This window comes from Simochromis diagramma, unplaced genomic scaffold (genome assembly GCF_900408965.1).
Source record: "Simochromis diagramma unplaced genomic scaffold, fSimDia1.1 OVJJ01000753.1, whole genome shotgun sequence".
NCBI classification, from domain to species: domain Eukaryota; kingdom Metazoa; phylum Chordata; class Actinopteri; order Cichliformes; family Cichlidae; genus Simochromis; species Simochromis diagramma.
In genome coordinates this window covers 13,814,280-13,835,588 of record NW_024387523.1, presented here as the reverse complement: position 1 = coordinate 13,835,588, position 21,309 = coordinate 13,814,280, and the positions used below count along the sequence as shown (strand labels likewise).

The window sequence follows — 21,309 nt, the reverse complement described above, 5'->3', positions numbered from 1 at the left end:
AAAGAAACTTGTCAGCATGACTCTTGAGGTTTAAACTGTAAGTATTAAATGTGTAAAATTACTGAAATTTATCATTTAATTACTTTGGTGTATTGTGCATGACCATGGGGGAATTCATTATCGGCAGGAAAAGTTGTGAAAATACAGTTCAGAGTCTAAAACTGGTCTCTCCCTTCACGTTTTTCAAAGCCATCCAATGGTCCAGATTGAAGATTGAAGGCCGATTGTGGGCCCCAGGGCTTATGTTTGACACCACTGCTCTAGTGTATGAAAAGTGAAGGCAAGGTGGAAGTGCCAATAACTGACCGAGGCCCAAACAAACTGGCAAATACTAGCAGATAACCAAGCACCTCGCCATCCGGTCTAAATATCGACACTTTCTGCTTAAAAAAAACTAACACGGTAAGATCTCAAATGCTATCATTAAACCACCAAAAAGGCTCAGTCTAGAAACCACTAGGGTACATCCGTCTTTTATATACAGTCGGTGTAACTGCATACATAGCATTTGCTCAGTGCTTTGTAGAATGAGCTGGACATGTTTATTGCATTGGCTAGATGGACTCAACCAATAATGAAGCCTTAACGTGATCCATCTCTGAGCAGCAGGAGCATAACCTGCAGGGGAAACAAGCTTTTAAACGTGGGGTAAAGACACTAAGTATGTTAAGCTCTTACTGTATATGCTGAATATAATCAGGCCACTGAGCAGATAAACAGTGTTTTGTTTTTATTTTTGGTCCTGATGACAACTGAACTTAAATTTGTGTCTCTTTTCCCAATTTGACTGATTTCAATAGGGACTTGGGCTTCTTACTCCAAAATAATGAATGGCTGTCATGTAGTGACACTTGCTTATAGATGGATTTTGTTCCAAACACATTCAGTGCCTTTTATAATGTATTCTGTCAGTCAGGCTACTAAATGGAGGCAAATGTCTTTTTCTTCTTTAAAAAAAAAAAAACAGCACTACATCCCTGCTTTATAACCATCTGCGGTCCTTTTAATGCTCTACCTGAAACATCCTTTTTCCCACAGCAGGACACCTCTAAAGCCTGATGCACACATGGAGAGCAATAAGGCAGTAAGGCAGGGACTGGCAACATTTTAAAAACTGAGCTGAGGAACAGAATTCATAAGTGCTGCAGGAGGGGAATTCATTTCAAGCTTTCATGTTTCATTAAAAATGGAGAATGTTCGTTCGCATTGCTAATATCAACTCTGCCTACATTCCTAAAAAGCAAGCCACTTTCAGATAGATGGGAAGAGCAATATAAAATTATATGGTACCACATTTAAGCCGTTTCTTTAAGCACTGCTCATGCATATTTGTACTTTATTACACACTGACAAGTTACTGCAAACTTTCAAGGCCTTGATTTGGAGGAGGAATTACTTTTCAAATTTTTGATAGGATTTGATGAAGGCCTTAGATGTATGAGCAAGCATGAGCGTCCACTTTAATTAAGGCCTTTTAGCATTTGTGTGCTACATTCAAATGATGAGAAAAAGCATCGGCAGATCACATATCTGAACCCTGACATTTTTCGTATGGGCTGAAGTCTCGCAGCACGAAAAGGCAATTAGCTGTGAGACGAGCCTCTCTGGGCCAGCTGCGTGTCACAGATGCCAATTAAGCTTGGACACTGTGGCAGAGGAACGGGGCAGTTGTTCTCACCCATGAAACCACAGAAAGTTTGCTTCACCCTGCAGCAGATCATTCACATAAATAGAGTCGCTGCAGCAGTTCTTCACACATCTCCTGCGTCAATGGCAAACACAGTTACCCGTACAGTACTGTTACTTTCAGCTCTTGTACTCGACCCCCTGTTCCGCACTAACTCAAGCTCGCACTTAAGCTTACAGCCAAGTGTTATAAATAAGGTGTGGAGCCTATCCACGGTATCAGCCAGTCCGGAAAGGCCATCGCAGGACAGCTTTATGCTGAACATCTCAAAAGCACTATTATCGCCCCTTCAAAGTGCAATGCCCTATTTCACATGCTGATGATTGCATGAGCATGGACGTGTGCACGTGTGACTAGGAGAGTCAGAGAGTGCACACACACACACACACTGCCCACCTTTAGAAATAGTCTTAACAAAATTGGCTGCAGAGACCCACAACACAAAGTTCATGCATATGCATGACTTCACAGAACAACTTTGCAACTTCTGCTGTACATTGTCTCAGAAATTCTTCCAAAGTGTGGAAAATGACGCAGTCCTTTAAGCTGTGCTCCGGCAGCATGTTTCAAAGCTTGCATCTAATTTGCACTGCATAAGGTAACATCGATTTTACTGCCAAACAAGTCTTTGAACTCTCCACACTGAACCAAATCAAAGCATGAAATCAATCACACACACACCCCGATACTCCAACAACCTTAATTTACCACTGAAAAAGTGTTTCGTTTCTTTAACCCGACAAGATGGACGAATATTGCACTGGCTCCATGTTTTAAAATGCCAAATAACCTCCTACAACTTTAGCAAGACTAGGACTGACAGGTGCACTTTTTATGGCTTTAACATTACATTAAAAAGAAAAAGCCAAAAAGTAAAGATAATCATCATTCATGTAAGGTAGGAAGAGATTTCCATCTATCCATTTTCCGTGTAGGAATTTGTCTTAATTCTTAAAAGGAATAGTAAAGGATACATATATCTGCAAAGGTATTAAATCCACAATGACTTTTACTTTTTTTCCTATCAAAATGATTAATAGGGTATTTGTTAGAAACAGAACTTTTGAATTTAATAACTTGTAGAACCTCTATTAGGAGCAACAACCTCCATCAGAAGTTAATGAGACTGGCACAACGACGAAGGGGATGTCTGGGTCAATCCGCTCTACAGAACAGTTTACAGATCCCTGGTATGTTGGGGATATCAGTTGGGTTAAAATCATCATTCATTAATATGACTTCATTGTCATCATTGTTATATTTCTGTTTTGTCAGGTAGCGTAACCTCTCTAAAGGTTCAGGTCTGCTGCCCTGACATTCTTCTCTGAAAATATATGAAATCATTTTTGATTTCCTCTGAGGAGCCAAAGCAGCTCCAAACCATGATGCTTCCTCCCCCATGCCTCACATTTAGGATGAGGTGCTTGTCTGTCTGAGAAATTAAGACTTTTCTGCACAAAACCTTTCTTTAAGACTCTGTTAAAAGTAGATGTTGTACACCTCTATAACCCACCGTCTCAGTCTTATATCCTTAATAGAAAAACTGACTCTAAGTAGCTTTTGAGCGATTCATTTTCACATAGATTCATTGCATTTTGCAAATCCTGATAACTGTAAACTGTTTTTCTTATACTTTTATCTTGTCTCTTAAATAAAGTCATAACTGAGATTTTAAACTAGTTTAAAAAATAAACAAGATTAAATGATATGTTGAATATACTCAGGCCACTGAGTCAGATGAACAGGTCAAGGCTTTTCGTAGGCACAGGACTTTACATTTGCATTTGATGAGCTTGCTGAGAAACTTAGCTGGGGATTTTCTGCCTGACAGTACACTGGACCAATTACTGTGGCCATTCCCACGACGTGCTTGCAGGCTGACAGCCAGCGAGCCAGGGAGGCAGGGAGAGAGAGCGAAAGTGCGAGAGACAGAAAGCGTGAGAGACTGAGAGAGGATGTGTGAGGGTGCTTTTGTGTACTCAGACTGTAGAAACGTACAGGTCTCACCATGCCACGGGGCAGAAAGTCTAAAGCATCCTCTTAACTAAACAGGCAGCTCTGTGGGCTACTGTCAGAAGAGGGAAGCGCAGCATGCATGAAAAAGAGGGATAAGAGTCATAGAGGAAATCGATGTCAAAAAAAAAAGGATAACAGTAGAGTTGAAGGAGCAATGGAGACAAAGCAGTGGGCAAAAGTACAGAAGCCTGTCAGGGTGGAAGGTAGGAGGGCAATATCTGCACTGGACTGTGGGGACTGAAGAAGCAGAGGGAAAAAGTGCTTCTTGCTCTGCCACATGATGCTATAAATAGAATTTGTTGACAGGCCATCTCTCCCGTCTGAAACTGCGAGTACCTGAATAACCTCAAAAGAGCAGCCGCTATGGAAATGAGTCTGCTGTGGATGAAAACGCAGGCACTGACGTCATGGCACAAAATGATTGACCTTCACTCAGTTTCTACTGAGCGTCGTCAGCATCGAGCATTTGTTGTTTTTTTGTTTTTGTTTCATTCCTTCTTTGCAGTTTAAAACATCTCATCAAAAAACAAAAGTAAAAAGTGTTCTGGGCTGTTTACGTTCCTCTAGAGCTGCACAAACTCTCAGCGTCACAGTGCTGACTATGGGTCTCAAACTGCAAATTACAGCAGTGCGGGAAAACCTGCCATGACTTAATGGGGCAAATGAAGAAACTCAACACTTTTATATAAATGAAAACTCTCTTTTCAAGTGCATCATTATTTTAAAATGTGTTTCGACAGTGTGAGCCAGCAAGGTCGGCTTTAACGAATTTTATTGCTTCTATTTTCCAGTAAAAACTTAATAAATTGGACCTTGAGACAGGGTCAACTGAGGTTGTTGACATCCAACAAACTTTTATTGTCATGCTTTTTAATGTAGTGTAGGTGTCATACTGACACTTTTAAAGAAAGAAACTAGCAGAAAATGCATCGTGAACTACTTTCTCCAACACTTAAGTCAGCGCATGGTAACAACAACATCCAAGCTTAAAGATGGTGGGCTACAGCAGCAAAGGACGACACCGGGTACCACTCCTGTCAGATAAGAGCCGGAAACTGAAGCTAAAATTCACACAGACTGAAAAAAATGTTGCTTGGTTTGATGAGTCTCGATCATAGGGTCAGAATTTGGTGTAAACAACATGAAAACGTGGATCCATCCTGCTTGTGTTAACAGCTCAGGCTACTGGTGGTGTAATGGTGTGAGGGATCATTTCTTGGCAGACTTTCGGCCCCTCGGTACCAATCGCACTAAGCGTTGTTTAAATGCCACAGCCTGCCTGAGTATGGTTGCTGGCCATGTGCATCCTTTTGCAACCACAGTGCGCCCATCTTCTGATGGCTGCTTGCAGCAGGATAACACACCATGTCACAAAACTCACATCACTTCAAACTGGTTTCTAGAACATAACGGTGAGTTCACAGTACTCAAATGATCTCCACAGTCACTAGATCGCAATCCAACAGAGCATTTTTGGGATGTGGTGGAACACATCATGGATGTGCAGCCAACAAATCTGCAGCAACTGTCTGATGCTATCAGGTTAATATGCACCGACATCTCTGAGGACTGTCTCCAGCACCATATTTAATCTGTGCCTTTAATAATTAAGGCAGCACTGAAGACAAAAGACGGTAAAACCCAACTAAAAAACAGACTGAAAGGGAGATTCCCAAATTCATTACAATCAGTCACTATCTATTTATGACCATTTGGGCATTCGGGTATTGGTTAACTATTTAGTTTCAAGTTTTTATATTTGTATATAAATTCAATTCGATTTTTTACGCAGACTCACACACCATGGCAATTTGTTTGTCTGACATTCCTCAACTCAACAACAGTGATCATCGTGCTTGAGTTCACTTCACTGCCGTTACCTAGCTACTTTTTATCTTTAGCCATTTTTGCTTTCTTTTTTCAAAAAAGGCCTGGAAAATAAAGACAATCTACAGTACCCTACTGCTTCACAATGTGCTCTCCTGGCACAGAAACAGTGCCCTCTTTCTACCTGCTATATTCACTGGATGAGCGAGCAGCTATGGCTCCAGAGAATGACAGAGAGCAGAGCTGCACAGTGTGAGAGATAAAAGCAAGAGACCTTCTGCTGTTTCTAACTTTCACTTTGATTACTACACAACTAACACAGGCCCTAACACACACACACACACACACACACACACACACACACACACACACACACACACACACACACACACACACACACGCAAAACAATTAGTTGGACAACAAACTTACAAATGGCTCCAGGAAGGACTTTTTTTCTTTTTTTAAAATCACGTGCTACACCTTCAGCAGAACTACAAAAACAGTTAGGGGTTTCCATGTCAAATAAAACAATAAAATGAAAAACAAAAGATGATTTGAAAAAGTTACAGAGAACAATCTGTAGATTAGAAATGTTCACAAGCACGAGGCAGAAATGATCATAACATACACTGACATGGTCTGACACCATATTGTGTTCGTGTGCCTTCGGGTTTGAGTTTGTATGAAAGACAGAGAGAGGGAAAGAGATACTTACTGCTGCCTGTTGCCTTTTAAGTTTGTCTCTGTATTCCTCCAACTCCTGCAGGTTCAACTCGGGCGGGAGTTTCTATAATCACACACACACAGAAATTCAAACATGCAACCTTAGTGTTTGCTTACAAAACCTCCTCTTTAGACTGCTGATAGCATCCAGTCTTTTTGCTTGTGCTTACTTGGATACCAGCGCATGCTGCTTCCCACCACGTCTGGCTTTTAACACAGTACGAGTCCTCGCTCAGTGTGCCAGACAGAAAAATATATTCAAAGCAGAACTATGACACTATCAAATTTCAGGTGCTAAGGGCCAAAGCGGGGATTTCATTCATCTTGCAAGAGCTAATCCTCACTGTCGAGCATCTTAATTTTTAAAGCTATCTCACGAGGTATTTCAAAGAGCCTAAGCTGAAGGTAGGTGTAGCTTTTACTTCATTCAAAGAAAAGAAAAACAAACAAAAATAATCTACTAAAATATACTTCCCCAGATCATAACTCTGATTAGTGAAGGTAAACAGCAAACAAACTCTGCTACTGAAAGAAGATATTACAAATCCATGGCCCAAAGGATGATAGGTAATTACTTTCCCCTTGACTGAGAGTCTCATTTCAGATGGTGTAGAAATACCAAGATAAATCTAATGAGATTTCACACCCTTCTTCTGTTGAGCAGATGCAATCCATCAATCCAGACGTCAATTGTATGCATGCGGCTCAGCAGAAATGTAAGAAACAGCAGCTCAGGTGAAAAAGCTTTATTTTTGCCAGCCAGACGGGGTTCAGAGCACAATAAACAATACTTCTTCACATTAGAAATGCAATACTTCTGTTATCAAACTTACTGAAACGTGGTGGATTTAATGAAATGATTTCATGAAAGGGGGCGTGGGAACTTGCAAGCGAGTTTCGCTTGTTATCGCTTAACCGGTGAGTGGAGCTCATTCAGTCAATAGCACAAGAGCTGGAAATCATACAGAGTATCTGACCTCCAGTTCATGCTGCACCATGTCGAAGGAGTCATTTGAGAAGTAGACCTCCTCGATGCTGTCGATGATTTCCTGCTCCGCCTGGGGGTCGATGGGCTGCTCCCTCAGCTCCCGCAGCTCCTCCTGCAAGACGGCGAGACAGGCGGGGAGAGAAAGCGACAAACAAAGAGAGACAGAGTTAGAAGATGTCCTTGGTATAAAGTACTAGAAAGAAAAGGTACACACTATTACATTAAAACCCACAAAACAATAAACAAGATATAGTCACAGGAAGAAAAAAAAGGAAAAAGAGAACAAACAGGATATATCAGCAGACTGCCGGGGGAAAGATCAGTAAAAGAGGGAGAGATAGGATTAGAGAAGCAAGAGTTCCAGAGGAGTTTAAGGACAAAGCTAAAGGGTGAAGGATTTGTCCTTAAACTTAAATGAGGCAGAGAACAAGGGACAAGGAGAGGTAAAGGAAGGGCGTTGACAAGGGGCGGGGGAGATGAAAAGAGAAAAATGTTAATCATAGACTTTAGGAAAAGATTGCAGCTTGTTTCATTGGTTGGCTGTCATGGGAGGGAGGCAGCGATGAGAGGAAAGACAAAAAGACACAAATGACTAAAAGAAGAGAGCAGAGATTCCCTTCTGAGAAACATCAGAGCCTTATTGATTAACATGCGGTGCATCCGCTGAGGCTTATTGCTGCGTTGAGTCTTTTAGATGAAGGGTTTTAAAGCCCACTCCTGACTGCCTTAATGAGCTGAGATGCAGGCAGATGTCAGTACCAAAGTGCTGGGATGAAAAGTTACCACAAATTAAAAAAAGGTTTACCGTTTCATTTGAGTATTCATTAATATCCGTATGAAATTTTAAGGCAATCCATCCAGCAGTTACATCAGAATATCAAATCACAAACATTTAAATTAAACCGAATCCGGGTTCCACTGAAGTCTATAATAAGAATAATAAGTGTAATACCCATTTTTTGGAGGATGACACTTTTTTATGTTTCAAGCAAAAAATAAGCAGAAAATAATAATAAACGCTGAGCTTATTTAACACAAAAAAGCATGTGTTTAGGATAAAAACTGCAGTAATCATAGGAAACATCTGAACCAACTCAAAAAGGTCCAAAAAGCATTTAATCAGACTAAACAGGAAAAACTTGTTTTGGGGATAGGTTAATTGGAAAATCCACATTGCCATTAGGTGTGAATGTGCGAGTGAATGTGAGTATGAATGGTTGTCTGTCCCTGTGTGTTGGCCCTGCGACAGACTGGCGACCTGTCCAGGGTGTACCCCGCCTCTCGCCCTATGACAGCTGGGATAGGCTCCAGCGCCCCCCGCGACCCTGAAAAGGAGAAGCGGAAGCGAATGGATGGATGGATGGATGGATAAACAGGAAAAACTTTATTTTTTTTTTTAATCTTTATTAGCCTGTTCTGGATCTGGCTTCATGTTTCACTCCACAGAACAGAAGTGGGCATGCAAGTCAAATGATTCAAAAGCTATCAGCTATCAGAAATAAATCTGACAAGTACTAGTGTATCTAAAATATTTAAATTAATTTCTTCCATAATTTTAATCAAAAAAAAGTCATTTTCATCAATTCTACATTTACAGCACCTAAAGTTCTGATTATAGCTTATAGCTCATGAAAAACAGAACTCCAGTATTAAAATATTTCATTTAGACTTTAAGTGACTATTCGACCAGTATAAATGCCACGCTTCTCCCAGTCTGGTTCCCCAACACAACCACACTCATGGTAAACACTACTGACTGGACAATTGTCCAGATGACAATCACCACTGAAGGTAACTGCTGAAAAGGCTGGCTGGTTGCAAGCATATTAATGGAAAGTTGACTCCTATCACCCTTCTCTGTGTGATAGGAAAAGGTGCACAAGCAACTTAGATGTCAGCAGCCTTGTAGCAATTGTTATATAAAAAAACAACCAAAAACAACAACAACCATTGAATCAAGAAAGTAGGAGAGCTTTGAAACGTTGACTGTGGCTGGTGCATCAAACCACCACCAGGAAAAGGGCTACAACTGTCCCAAACATGACAGCAAATTGATTTTATTTGTAAATCAAGATCTAAGAGTCTGGATGAAGCATAAAGGCTGATTTCCTGTTCCTGCAGAAACTCCCACCAAATAATTTGCTCACCGTGTAATTTCTGTGCTCAATTGATCAGCCATCTCACCTGACCTGAACCCTACACAGAATTTACGGGGCGCCGTCAAGACGAAGATGAGAAACACCCAGCCCAATAAATACAGACAAGCTGAAGGCCGCTATCAAAGCAACCTGGTCTTTAGTGATACCTCAGCGGTGCCGCAAGCTGATCACCGCCATGCTACACTGCACTCACACAGTAATTCATGGTAAAGGAGCCCCAACCAAATATGAGTGACAATGAGCATACTATATAGTGGGACTCTATTTTGACTGACCATAAGAATTGAGAATTTCATGAGATAGAAGCTAAAATCATCAAATTAAGGTTTTGGTTTTTTTATATAATATTTCACTTTACACCTTAAAACACAGAATATATGAAAGTTTTTTTAATATATTAAATTAAATTAAATAAAAATTGAATATACCTGTGATTTACAATTAGCATGCATGCAGGAACATAGTTCCAAAATGAGCAACCAGATATCAGTGGAAATCATGACTTATATGGCAAGCAATAATATCACTAATTAGAAGCACAGAGACGTGCTCATCCTAAATTAACGCCACAGACCGTGAGCTACTTTCAAATACAGACAAACAAGTGCCTCGGTCTTGTTACAAGCCTTATCAACAGAGTTTCCGTGACAGCTCAGAGAGTTTGTCAACCTCTATGGACGGTGTCCAAAACCTTGCTCGCTCTTCCGTACAAAATTGCAGGATGAGTGCTGCATGAAAAGAAGGCTGACGAACAGTGAGAGCGCATTCTTTTATCAGAACAGTCCAAGATAACTTTGGACTGTGAACGGTGAAGCTTGATTTTCAGTGAATGGATGATCTTTATTGTCATTACTACACATGATTTACAGAATTCCCTTTGGATTTGTCTTAACTTAAAAAACAATACATAAATAAAAATATGTAAGGAAGTTTAGATAAAAATAAAGTTAGTGGTAAACTCAGCAACAGAGGAGAAAAACAGCAGGTTTATACACAGTCTGGTCCGTTTAAAGTGTTGTTAGCCAATGAAAATGTCCTCAGTGCTATACTGTGTGTGTTTGCATGTGTGTCTAGTACTGAAGCCTATTTCCAGAAATTAGGAAGGTGGAAGCCATCGCTCCAAAAACTGTCTGTTAGTTCTTGTTTTTATTGCTGTGAACCGTTTGCTGGATGGCAGCGGTTCAAACAAAGAATGTCCGGGATGTTTATTATCCTTGCTTATGATACCGTCTGCTTTGTTCGTCATCCTGGTGGCGTAGTGTGAGTGCAGAGCTCTAACAAAACAAAGCGCTCAGACACCTTCGCCCCTCGATGCAGATCCTTCCTTTCTGCAGCAGTGTTGATGGTTCCTCTGTACTCCTGTGTAAGTTCATCAACGGTTTCTGTGAAAGTTTGGCCTGTTTCTGAGGAAGAAGAGCCCTTATTGTGCCCACTCATCTCAACTGGGAGGTGTTAGTGCACAGAGAGGGTGACTCCTGGTTACTTCTACGCAATCGCCACTATTTCAACAATGTATATGGAGTGGGAGATGTTGTTTCTTGACCTTAGATCTCCTGAATTCAATGACCATTTCTGTTGTATTGGAGGTGTTAAAGACTAGATCGTGTGTCCCTAAACCACTCAGTCAGATCAACCCTTTAGAAATTAAATGGAGGTGTCATCAGCAAACTTAATTATTGAACTTTGAGGTGTAGATGGGGATACAGTCATAGGTCAACAAGCTGGAACAAGAATAATGCTGTTGCCACCATTTATACCTGTGTCGTCTGCAATGTGTAAGACTTCTAGGGAGGTGCACGTCAGGTTAGGTGTGGTGTTTCAGAAGGGTTTGGGTTTGTGACGCACTTATAAGTGTAGATTTAACACAGATATATAAGTCAGAGTTAGAGCTAACTGATCCTTGGGATACTTTAAATAGAACTGAGCAAGAACAATAACAAAAACCTCCAGGAAATGAAACAAAGAAAATTGGCTCAGAGGAATGGCAGAAAATCTTTGTAGGAACTATTTACTTTCCCCCCGAGCTGAGAAAGACTGTTAACTCAAATAAAGGTGGACATAGGAAGCAGGCTGTTGGTGGTGGCTCTCAAACTTCTTCTGAAATTCTCTATTTGAGAAGCCAGGCATTTCCACCATTTTTTAATTGATATGTAAATATTATTTATACTTTATGAGCAATAATCAACTTCCTTTCCAGTAATGTGGACTGGATGGAGTCTGAATTATATCACCTTGAAGTGCAATTAGCAAAGACAGCCCTTGTTCTGCAAATCTGCAAAACAAAATCTGAGCAAACGTTTCCACCTGCTCCATTTACACCATCACCAGATGCAATCGGTGGAGCTCATCTGACCCTCGCCTGCTGGTGTGGAAACGTCAGACAGCGAGGCCCAGGGCTAGCAGGTTAGCAGTGAGTCATCTTCGCAAATGAAAATGAGGGCATTGAGGATGGGGTTCTCTCAGATGGATGAATAAAAGTAAAATCTGTTTGTGGGGAACACTACAAAGCAGTCTCACAGATAAAAGGTCAACCTATTTTTATCGCCCAGAGTTCCTGCTTTAACGTAGTAAATCTAAACTGTTTATTTTCATTTTAGAAAAGAGCAAATACCATACTGCTCAGTGTAATGCAATTACTGTAAGGTGATACAATTTTGGTTCATCTGACATTTAAGTGATATTGCACAGGACTCACATCTTCTGTAATGTGAGTACATTCTGAGAGGAAGCCCTTCATTTATGTTAATACTGAGTCGAACTTCTTGTTTGTGTGGGATCGATACATTAAAGCATAATGGCACTAAAAATAGACCAGCAGCTCGGGGATAACAAGGATGGATATGGAATTATGGGACAAATGCAATATCAAATTCAATATACACCCTTATATGCATACTTCGTTAAACGTACACCTCGAGATAGCAGACACTGATCAAGAAAACCTTGTTACACACCTGCCTAACCCCAAATATGTTCCCAGCTCCTATCAGCAAGAAGCATGAAGCTAGGCGATGAAGTGTGCCACCCAAATAACTAAATATGTTTCTCTGGATGACAGCGTGTCTCGCTGAGTGACATTTATATGAGGCGATGCTGCTGCGCGTAATTTTCAGCAAAATATAGCTTCATCTAATTCAATTACACACACAGAGAAACCCTTCATACACTCACACGAGGCAACTGTGAAGATTCAAACCGAGCATTGAAATGTGTTTAATGCGTGTGTCCGTGCAAGTGTGCAAATCTCAAGTGCGCCCATCTCCAGGCGAGTGTGCCGTGTTTAAATCAGGTGAAGGAGCGAGCCGGAGCCCCCCCACCCCTGGGGGAGAGAAGGGGGATGTGTGGGTGAGTGCGTGAGACTGAAAAGGAGGGCTAGAGTTAGGAGATCACGCTCCGCCATCAAAAAGGTGGGTGGGAAATCAGCTCAAATGAGAGAAAGTGAAAAGGGGAGGAGGGATGAGGAGGATGACTCACTGTTAGGAGAAGTTCTGGCAGAAAGAAGACAAAAAAAGGCAGAGGAGTGGGCTAAACAGAAGACAATGAAGTGGCTCCCGCGAAGCCACCCGAAGGCAGTTCACCTTGTGTCAGTGTCTTTCTCCTTCCCCTCTCTTTGCCTCAGTCTCCCACCTGCAGTGACGCGCAAAACTTGAAACATCTTTAAGTGAATGACTCACTGAAGGTCTGCCGTGAGTTAAATAATTCCCTTCGCCTGCCGCCGTGCAGGCACAAAGCAAAACAAACGCCCCCGCGGCCCACACGAGAAACCCGAACCGTGAGCCGCTGTGAGGCTTTGATCAAATTTCACTTTGATGGATGAGAGACAAACAAACAGCCCTTCAACCCCCATCCCGGCCCCCAGCCCAGCCACTTCCACAAATTAATGAAATCTTCATCTCGTTGCGGAAATTAGAAATCTATTTGCATCCTAAGTGCGGGTCGTTTTACAAGCTTTATCGGAGAATCAAAGGGGGATATGTTCGACTGGAGCGCTGGTTGAATGTGGAAAATCATGCTTGTGGCAACAAAATAAATAAAGAAATAACTGCTCAACAAACACAGCAGCGCTGATAAAAACAAAAAAGATTGAATAAACAAAAGGAGGTTTGTGAAAATCCTGAGAGACACATGGGATGGAAGACAGTAGAGACTGAGAGAAGGGCCAATTATCTCCACCATAGAATCATTCGTTACGTGAACGAATCAAAACGCCCTCGTTGTAATCAGTGCTGTATATGCACGCAAGACTAACTGTGCGCCTGTGTATTCGTCTGCCATTAAGAACAATGTTGTCTTTCGCAGCCACGATCACACAATCCAGCACAATCCAGGCAACGCTGACAGCTGAATTTCTGCATGGAAGTACGTGATTATTCTACCTTTCATTCAACACTCTCTTTCAGCCGAAAGCACGAGAAGCGCTCTGTTTTCATGCCATGCAGTTTCTTCACTGTATGAGTGCATGACCTGGCTTTTGAAAAAAAATAATTACAAAATATCTTATCTACATAACCCGACTGGGTCCTGAAGCCATAAAACGGAAACTATAAAAATAAGCTGTTCTCCCTCAAGACATCCTGCGTGAACTAATGAGAGATTATCAAACACGCCCTCCTCACAGATTTATCCCAAAGCCTTGTCTTCAGGAAATAAATACTAGCAAATAGAAGTAGTTATCCAATCAATAATCCCATAATTTTAGGAGAGAACGTGTGCTCCTTTGTGTGCCTGGAGAGAGCTTTAAATCTGGCAAAGATGAGCGGTGGGTAAGTTGAGGGTGACCCCTGCTGGCCATTATAAAACAATTCAAGCTTTATAGGTTTAAATAACTGAATTTTGTCTTCAATGTATCACAAAATCACACTGAAATTACCTGCCTACATGTTTCACAGTATGACCAAACCTATAACACACTGTGAGTAATTAGGATTGTTTTCATTATCAGGTGCTTTGAGATTAGGAAATTATTCATAAATTGGTGAGAAAATGGTGAATTAGTTAAAAAGCTTTTGCTAATATTAATTTCAACACGATGCAAACAAAGTAAACAGCTAAATACGCACATCAAGCAAATCTTTGATTTTTCTTAATCGCAAAAAAAACAACATTCGAGGAGCGTGATTAAGGCTGAGAGACTTTCAAACTTTTTTAATAACCAGCATTTATTCATTTCTCTGGGAAAAAAAAACAGGGAAATAAATAAATGCAACCAAACAACCAAACCAAATTTTATTCTAGGCTTTGTTATCATTGCAATCACTTAATAGAGATAAAAAAAAAAACCTGACAGCCCCTTCAAAGAAACCTCTTAACAGTGACTCACAGAGAGACAACAGCTTTGAACAGAAAGGATTGGACAGGGGTGGAAGGTTGGCTTGTTTTTACTGACAAGCCACAAAGCAGCTTAGGAACACTGAGATTAAAAAAAAAAGAATAAAAAACATCAAAGTTGTTAAAAAAAAATAGCTTGAGGGCTTAGAGCCATTTAATTCTCGTGAGTGTGTGTGTGTTTGTGTGAATAAGGGAGCAGCCAAAAGTACCTTGTTCAGTATGCATCTGAAATTAAACAGCCCTCCTACTGCAGTTTTTTCCCATTTTATTCAGCAGACAAGCTCTGGTATCCATGGTATGCTAAAATCTGCCTCACACAGGAGTCCATGTGACTGCCTCTGCTTAATTCACTGCATCCAAAAACAACACTAATATAGCTTCTGGGCCAGAAAAATAAACTAAGTAAACCTGCATTCTATCTGAAAGCCACCAGAGGACGATAGCTGTGGTTGCAAAAAGATCCTGTAGAAGTTTATGGGAAAACTGCTTTTTCACTTTACCTCTGTAAAAACTTTCCTAATGTAATTATGGGCTGAGTGCCTCATATTAGGTCACACTGAATAAAAAATGAAGTCTATTCAATTGAACTTTATTTATATAGCACATATTTACAACAGTCACCTCAAGGCGCTTTATATTCTACAATAAAGATCCTACAATGAGTAAAACCCTCAGACATCCGTCCCCCTATGAGCAAAACCTTGGCGACAGTGGGAAGGAAAAAATCTCTTTTAACAGGAAGAAACCTCCAGCAGAACCAGGATCAGGGAGGGAAAAAAGACACTGTGGAGAGTAAATCTTGGTCAACTATGTTTTTAAAAGGAGCATATTCCACTGGATGCTAGTGGATAAGCAAACAGGACTTCAAAAACCAGTGGATGACATCACAGTAGCTACCTCCGTCTTTTATCTTTTCTGTCTGGTTTTTTTGATGGGGTCTGGAAAGATCTGTAATTGTAAAGTCACCCCTAAAAGGCTAGATCTAATAAAGCCTGAAAACACATTACCTTGCGAGGCAGCTGGACTCTCATGAGATCAGCAAGATCAAAACAAAACAATCCATCTTGCACAACTTCAAGTCACGTAAGCAACAACAGGTAGCTCTGATCATTCAGTAATTTAGGTGACACCATCTACTGTAGAAATTAACTGTCCCGAGAAATACAGCGAGAATCTTCTGAACACACTACCTGCTTTTCAAACACCTTTCAAGGATCACTTCTTTCATCTGATCTAGCGTATCAGTGAAGAAAACAAAACCAACATGAGGACGTCTTGAACTAAAATATGCTAATAGGTTATGATTACTATTGTTTTCCCAATGAAGCCAAAAGCATGTTACCGATCTCTGCTACAAAGGCTTTGGTAAAAATCTTCCTACCATGGCAGATAAAATAACACAGACCTTGAGCAATAACAAAGACATCACTCAAGATCTCTGTTATTCAAATGCTGTGACTCTACTGTTGAGTCATAGCTTTCAATTGTTACTCATCACACTGAGGTGGCATCATACTGGCATCTCGAACAGACTGTAACTTGTTAACTTTAGGCGCATGTCTCGCTGTGACCCAGATTTACATGTTTGTAGAAGGTGTTAGGTACACAGCACCAGGAGAACAAAGGGATAAGATGTTCTTTGAGACTAGCTTTCCCTGAGGGTAAACTGATGCTATTGCCAAGAGTCTGACCTCCGTATGTGCACATAATCAGCCTGACACCTGCGTCCCTGCAAAAAAACAAAAAGAAAGTGAAAATACCGCCCCCGACGTAGCTGATTTATTTCTTCCCTTTTATGGCTTACCAATCAAAAGAAAAGCTTCCGACATCTTTAAAGGGTTTTGCAAATCTTGTAATTTTTCATTGCAACAATATAGCAAAACATTCAAATAACTTAAAACACCCATTTCCACTACCCCTGTAAAATAACACTGATCCCCAAGCATCTCACATGAGGGCCATCCATCTAAAGTTTAATAACCTCTATTAATCACTAAAAGAAAAGTCAAACTGATAAATTAAAAAAATCAAACAAACAAACTTGCCTCTAAATACTTTTTAGCCCATTTAATGAGGTCATGACCCTGTTTCAGACTGTGTTAACCCACCACTGCCAGACTGAAACAAACAGGCACTTTCATTATTGATGAATGTGTTGAATGGCTGTCCTTCCATTTAAATACTACAAAAGAGAGATCAGCCACAGACCGACTACTGCACATTTATCTTGACCTTGCTTTCAAACCCTCAAACTGTGTCCAAACAGTAACTGAATAGCAGCATTTACTTAATCATCGCACACATCAGGCCTGCCCCCTGCAGTTAGCCAGATGTTGCTGTCAGCATGTGAAGGATGATAAACGATGTGACTCATGGGTAAAGAAAATACTAACAATAATAATAAAAAATGAAACACAGCAATGGTTCCAATCAGTGGGTGTCAGTATCATGTTAATGGGGGAAGTTTAATTTTAATTGGGTTATGACGCGTTAAATAATCATGATCTCAGTATTTCTCAAAATGATCATATAATAGCACCTCGGTCTCACTCCTGCAGAGGACCGTTTCTCCTGTAATGAAGGAGGACTACTTTTACATGAAGCCTGGCTTGTGTCGTGGCCCCATCTTATTTTCCTGTAAGCTGACAGGTCCAGCACGTTAATGAAAGCAAAGTAAATGAAGCCAAAGTATAAAGCCAACAAACAATGATGCCCTGTGTGTATGTTCAATACACAACAGGCAGGTATTTGCAGTGCACACACAAGAGCAACTTAATAGGTGATGGACAGCGGCATACTGTCTGCTTACAGTTCACACATCTACATGAACACATCCACAGAAGCCATTACTTCAGTCTTATTATCCTTACTGCTTCATAACACACAAGGCAAATAAAGCAGGTGTGATAGGTCTTGCACAGAATCCTCAGTCCAGCACTGACAAACGATAATGTTACAAGCAAGGAAAAAACAAAACAAGTGTTTGATTACCGCATATCCAGTTTGACCATGTCACCTGACACCAAGGCCAGGAGACAGAGGTGCCCATTGAAAAAAAAAAACCCTGAAATCTTTATTGAAGACACAGTCTGCTTTCAATCAATTAGACGCATAAGCCCATATATATATATATATATATATATATATATTTTTTTTTTTTTTTTTTAGGGGTGCAACGATACTGGTATCGATATTGAACCGTTCGATACAGTGCTTTCGGTTCGGTACGCATATGTATTGAACAATACAAAATTTGTAATTTATTTTATCAACTTTCCTTCTGACGATGCTGTCTGTGTTGAGCGCTCAGTGAATCTGCGTTCGACTACTCCGCCTAGGCTGCACTGTCGAGCGCAGATCCACTGAGCGTTCAACACAGACAGAAGCGAGACAGAAGTTAAGCTCTCCTTGCAACATGGCAAATTGAACCTCCCCCACCCTCATTCAGATCTGGCGTTTGGAATTATTTTGGTTTTCATGTGATGTATGACCCTGAAGGTATGCGCGTCATGGACTAAAGTAAAACAGTATGTTGGATGTGCCACGCAATGCTCAATTACATGGGTGGGAACTAGTGTGTTAGCGCAGTTAGCTGTTGGCCGTCTAGCCCCACGCAGGGGTAGCTCGTTAACGGAGATTTGCTGTGTTGTGGCGTTAACGTCATTTCAACGAGATTAACGCTGACAGCACTAGTGGGAACACAACGAATATGACTGCACATTTACTCCGACATCATCCTAGTGCAAAGACAAGTGGAAGCAGACAAAAACAACAAGCATGCATGCTACAAACTTTACCCGAGTCATTTAGACAGCCGTTAGCACATGATTCTCCTTATGGGGACCTGATATGTTTAATATTGTGGCGAGCTCAGACAAGGAGGAGACGGAGGTATCGTTTGGTCTTGCTTCCCGTGAGCTAGCCAGGGAGCACAGCCGTTTATTGACATCTGCAGAAGAACACTGCTGCTAGCTAACTGCTCAGCACGGCAACCGCACAGCAACAACAACACACAGAGCGCCCTCTGACCCCGGAAGGACACACCCGTCACTATGGCAACATAAACAAAACATAACTGTACAAACAGAACCCCGAACAGCCCTGACCCGCTACATAGCCCCCACCTAAGGGGTCAGTCGTCCCCGACGACCCCATTACCCCACACAAAGTCCTGCAAATGTCCAGGTGCCTTCTTTTGGCGCACCGGCCGGGGTCACTCGGGTCAGAACATGGGGTGCCACCATCATCCCACTTCTGACACCAATGTGGCGAGCTCAGACAACGAGGAGACGGAGGTGTCGTTTGGTCTTGCTTCCCGTGAGCTAGCCAGGGAGCACAGCCGTTTATTGACATCTGCAGAAGAACACTGCCGCTAGCTAACTGCTCAGCGCGGCAACTGCACAGCAACAACAACAACAACACACAAGGCGCCCTCTGACCCCGGAAGGACACACCGTCGCAGCGAGAGGGCGTCACCCGTCACTATGGCAACATAAACAAAACATAACTGTACAAACAGAACCCCGAACAGCCCTGACCCGCTACAATATGCTGCTGAGAATATAGCCCAGAAGAAGCGTATAGTATAGCTTTTATTTTGGAAAGAGCCATTTCTCTGTAATAAACTCTCTTTTCCAAAGATGAGTGATTCCTCAATCAGATACAGGTGTTACCGCGCCAGATCCGCGGCCCCGAACCGTAGTAAGGAAACCTCTGGCAGTTACTTGAAGGTTCCGTAACTGACTCGTAGCCGGCAACAGCTTACTATACAGGTCAACTCCGCGAGCAAAAAGATCGAAGGAGGCGTAGGAAACTGCTTCACCGAACTTTATTTCTTCTCTAAGGCACGAACACCGCATACAGTGGGCTGAAACAGTTTACTCACAGCGAGCATCGCCGACACAACTCTGGCTGTCGAGGGAGTTATTATATTCCTTTTATTTATTTTCGTCTCTTCTGTAGCTAACCGTTACTTTTTCCCCTTCTCCGCTCTCTCTCTTCACACACACACACCAGGCGGTCCCGCTACACACATCCCGAATACATTTCCCATCAGGCTTCATCCTTAAAGGGCCATGCCTGTAACACAGGGCTTGCAAAATCGCTAGCCCGACGTCCCGGAGCTAGCGATTTTTCCAGTCGTACTACCAAAATCTATCTCTGCCCTGCCCGTCGGGCTATTGTAGGAAGGAAAAAATATATGTCAATGCTTTTGCATTCTTTCGGAAATGTAGCTGGGTAATTATGTCATTGGCATCGGTGAGCCACTGTCAATATGTGACATATTGAAATCGCGTTTGAATTTGCGCTTGTTTTTTGCTTTCACTTTGCAAATGTCCAGGTGCCTTCTTTTGGCGCACCGACCGGTCACGACCGGCGGGGGAAAAGTCACTCGGGTCAGAACATGGGGTGCCACCATCATCCCACTTCTGACACCAATGTGGCGAGCTCAGACAACGAGGAGACGGAGGTGTCGTTTGGTCTTGCTTCCCGTGAGCTAGCCAGGGAGCACAGCCGTTTATTGACATCTGCAGAAGAACACTGCCGCTAGCTAACTGCTCAGCGCGGCAACTGCACAGCAACAACAACAACAACACACAAGGCGCCCTCTGACCCCGGAAGGACACACCGTCGCAGCGAGAGGGCGTCACCCGTCACTATGGCAACATAAACAAAACATAACTGTACAAACAGAACCCCGAACAGCCCTGACCCGCTACAATATGCTGCTGAGAATATAGCCCAGAAGAAGCGTATAGTATAGCTTTTATTTTGGAAAGAGCTATTTCTCTGTAATAAACTCTCTTTTCCAAAGATGAGTGATTCCTCAATCAGATACAGGGCTTGCAAAATCGCTAGAGAGCGACAGCACTGATTGGTGAGTGATGATAATTTGCGCACCAATTCCTCTGACATCGTCTTATCAATCGTTAGCTTACTATGCAAACATGACAAGTGAAATCTCCTGCAGCAAGCTTAAACATATGAGAGGTTGATCGCGCAGAGAATTGCTGACCGTTATGTGTGTGTGTGTGTGTAAAAGCAGCCGGATATATATTTTAGTTCTGCTGAGCCAAATAAGACAGGTCAGGGTGAAGAAGTGACAGCCAAAGAAAAGCTTACCACAAAACGGAAAAGTTATGACAAATCAGACTATAAGGCAAAAAGAAAGTGCAGCTTTATGGTTTCATGGACAAAATAATTTCTGTGGCTGCAATATGACGAGCTATATAACCAGGGCTGCACATAAGTGGTCCGCAGGTGCGCATTCGCTGTCAAAAAAAAAAACAAAAAAAAACGCGCACAAGATATGAAGTTGCAACGCGTGTTTGCATACATAAGATTTTCTGGAGGAGGACAGACATTTGTTTAAAACTCTTAAAGATGTCGAAGAAGCTCCTTTGGCAATTACTTTGGTGTTCCTCTACCTCCAAAGAAATGTCAGAAGGAGTCCGAACCACAAAAGAAGCGCGTATTCTCGGAAAAGTGGTTGCAGGAGGTGAGCTGGCTTCAAACAAATGATGAACGCACAGAGATGTGGTGCAGAATGTGCCGTGAAAATCCCACTCTAGCGGACAAA

General features: G+C 41.8%; 1 protein-coding gene across 3 annotated transcripts in view; it reads right to left on the bottom strand.

Annotated features, from left to right (window-relative positions):
• The window catches only part of vps50 (VPS50 EARP/GARPII complex subunit), a 122,453-nt gene that overhangs the window by 98,315 nt on the left and 2,829 nt on the right, over window positions 1–21,309 (bottom strand). For all 3 annotated transcript variants that reach the window (XM_040021432.1, XM_040021434.1, XM_040021435.1), the window contains exons 3-4: window positions 7,232–7,354; window positions 6,247–6,318 (exon numbers count right to left, since the gene is read on the bottom strand). In XM_040021432.1, coding sequence (XP_039877366.1) covers window positions 6,247–6,318; window positions 7,232–7,354 — 195 coding nt within the window. The remainder of the gene's footprint in view (window positions 1–6,246; window positions 6,319–7,231; window positions 7,355–21,309) is intronic.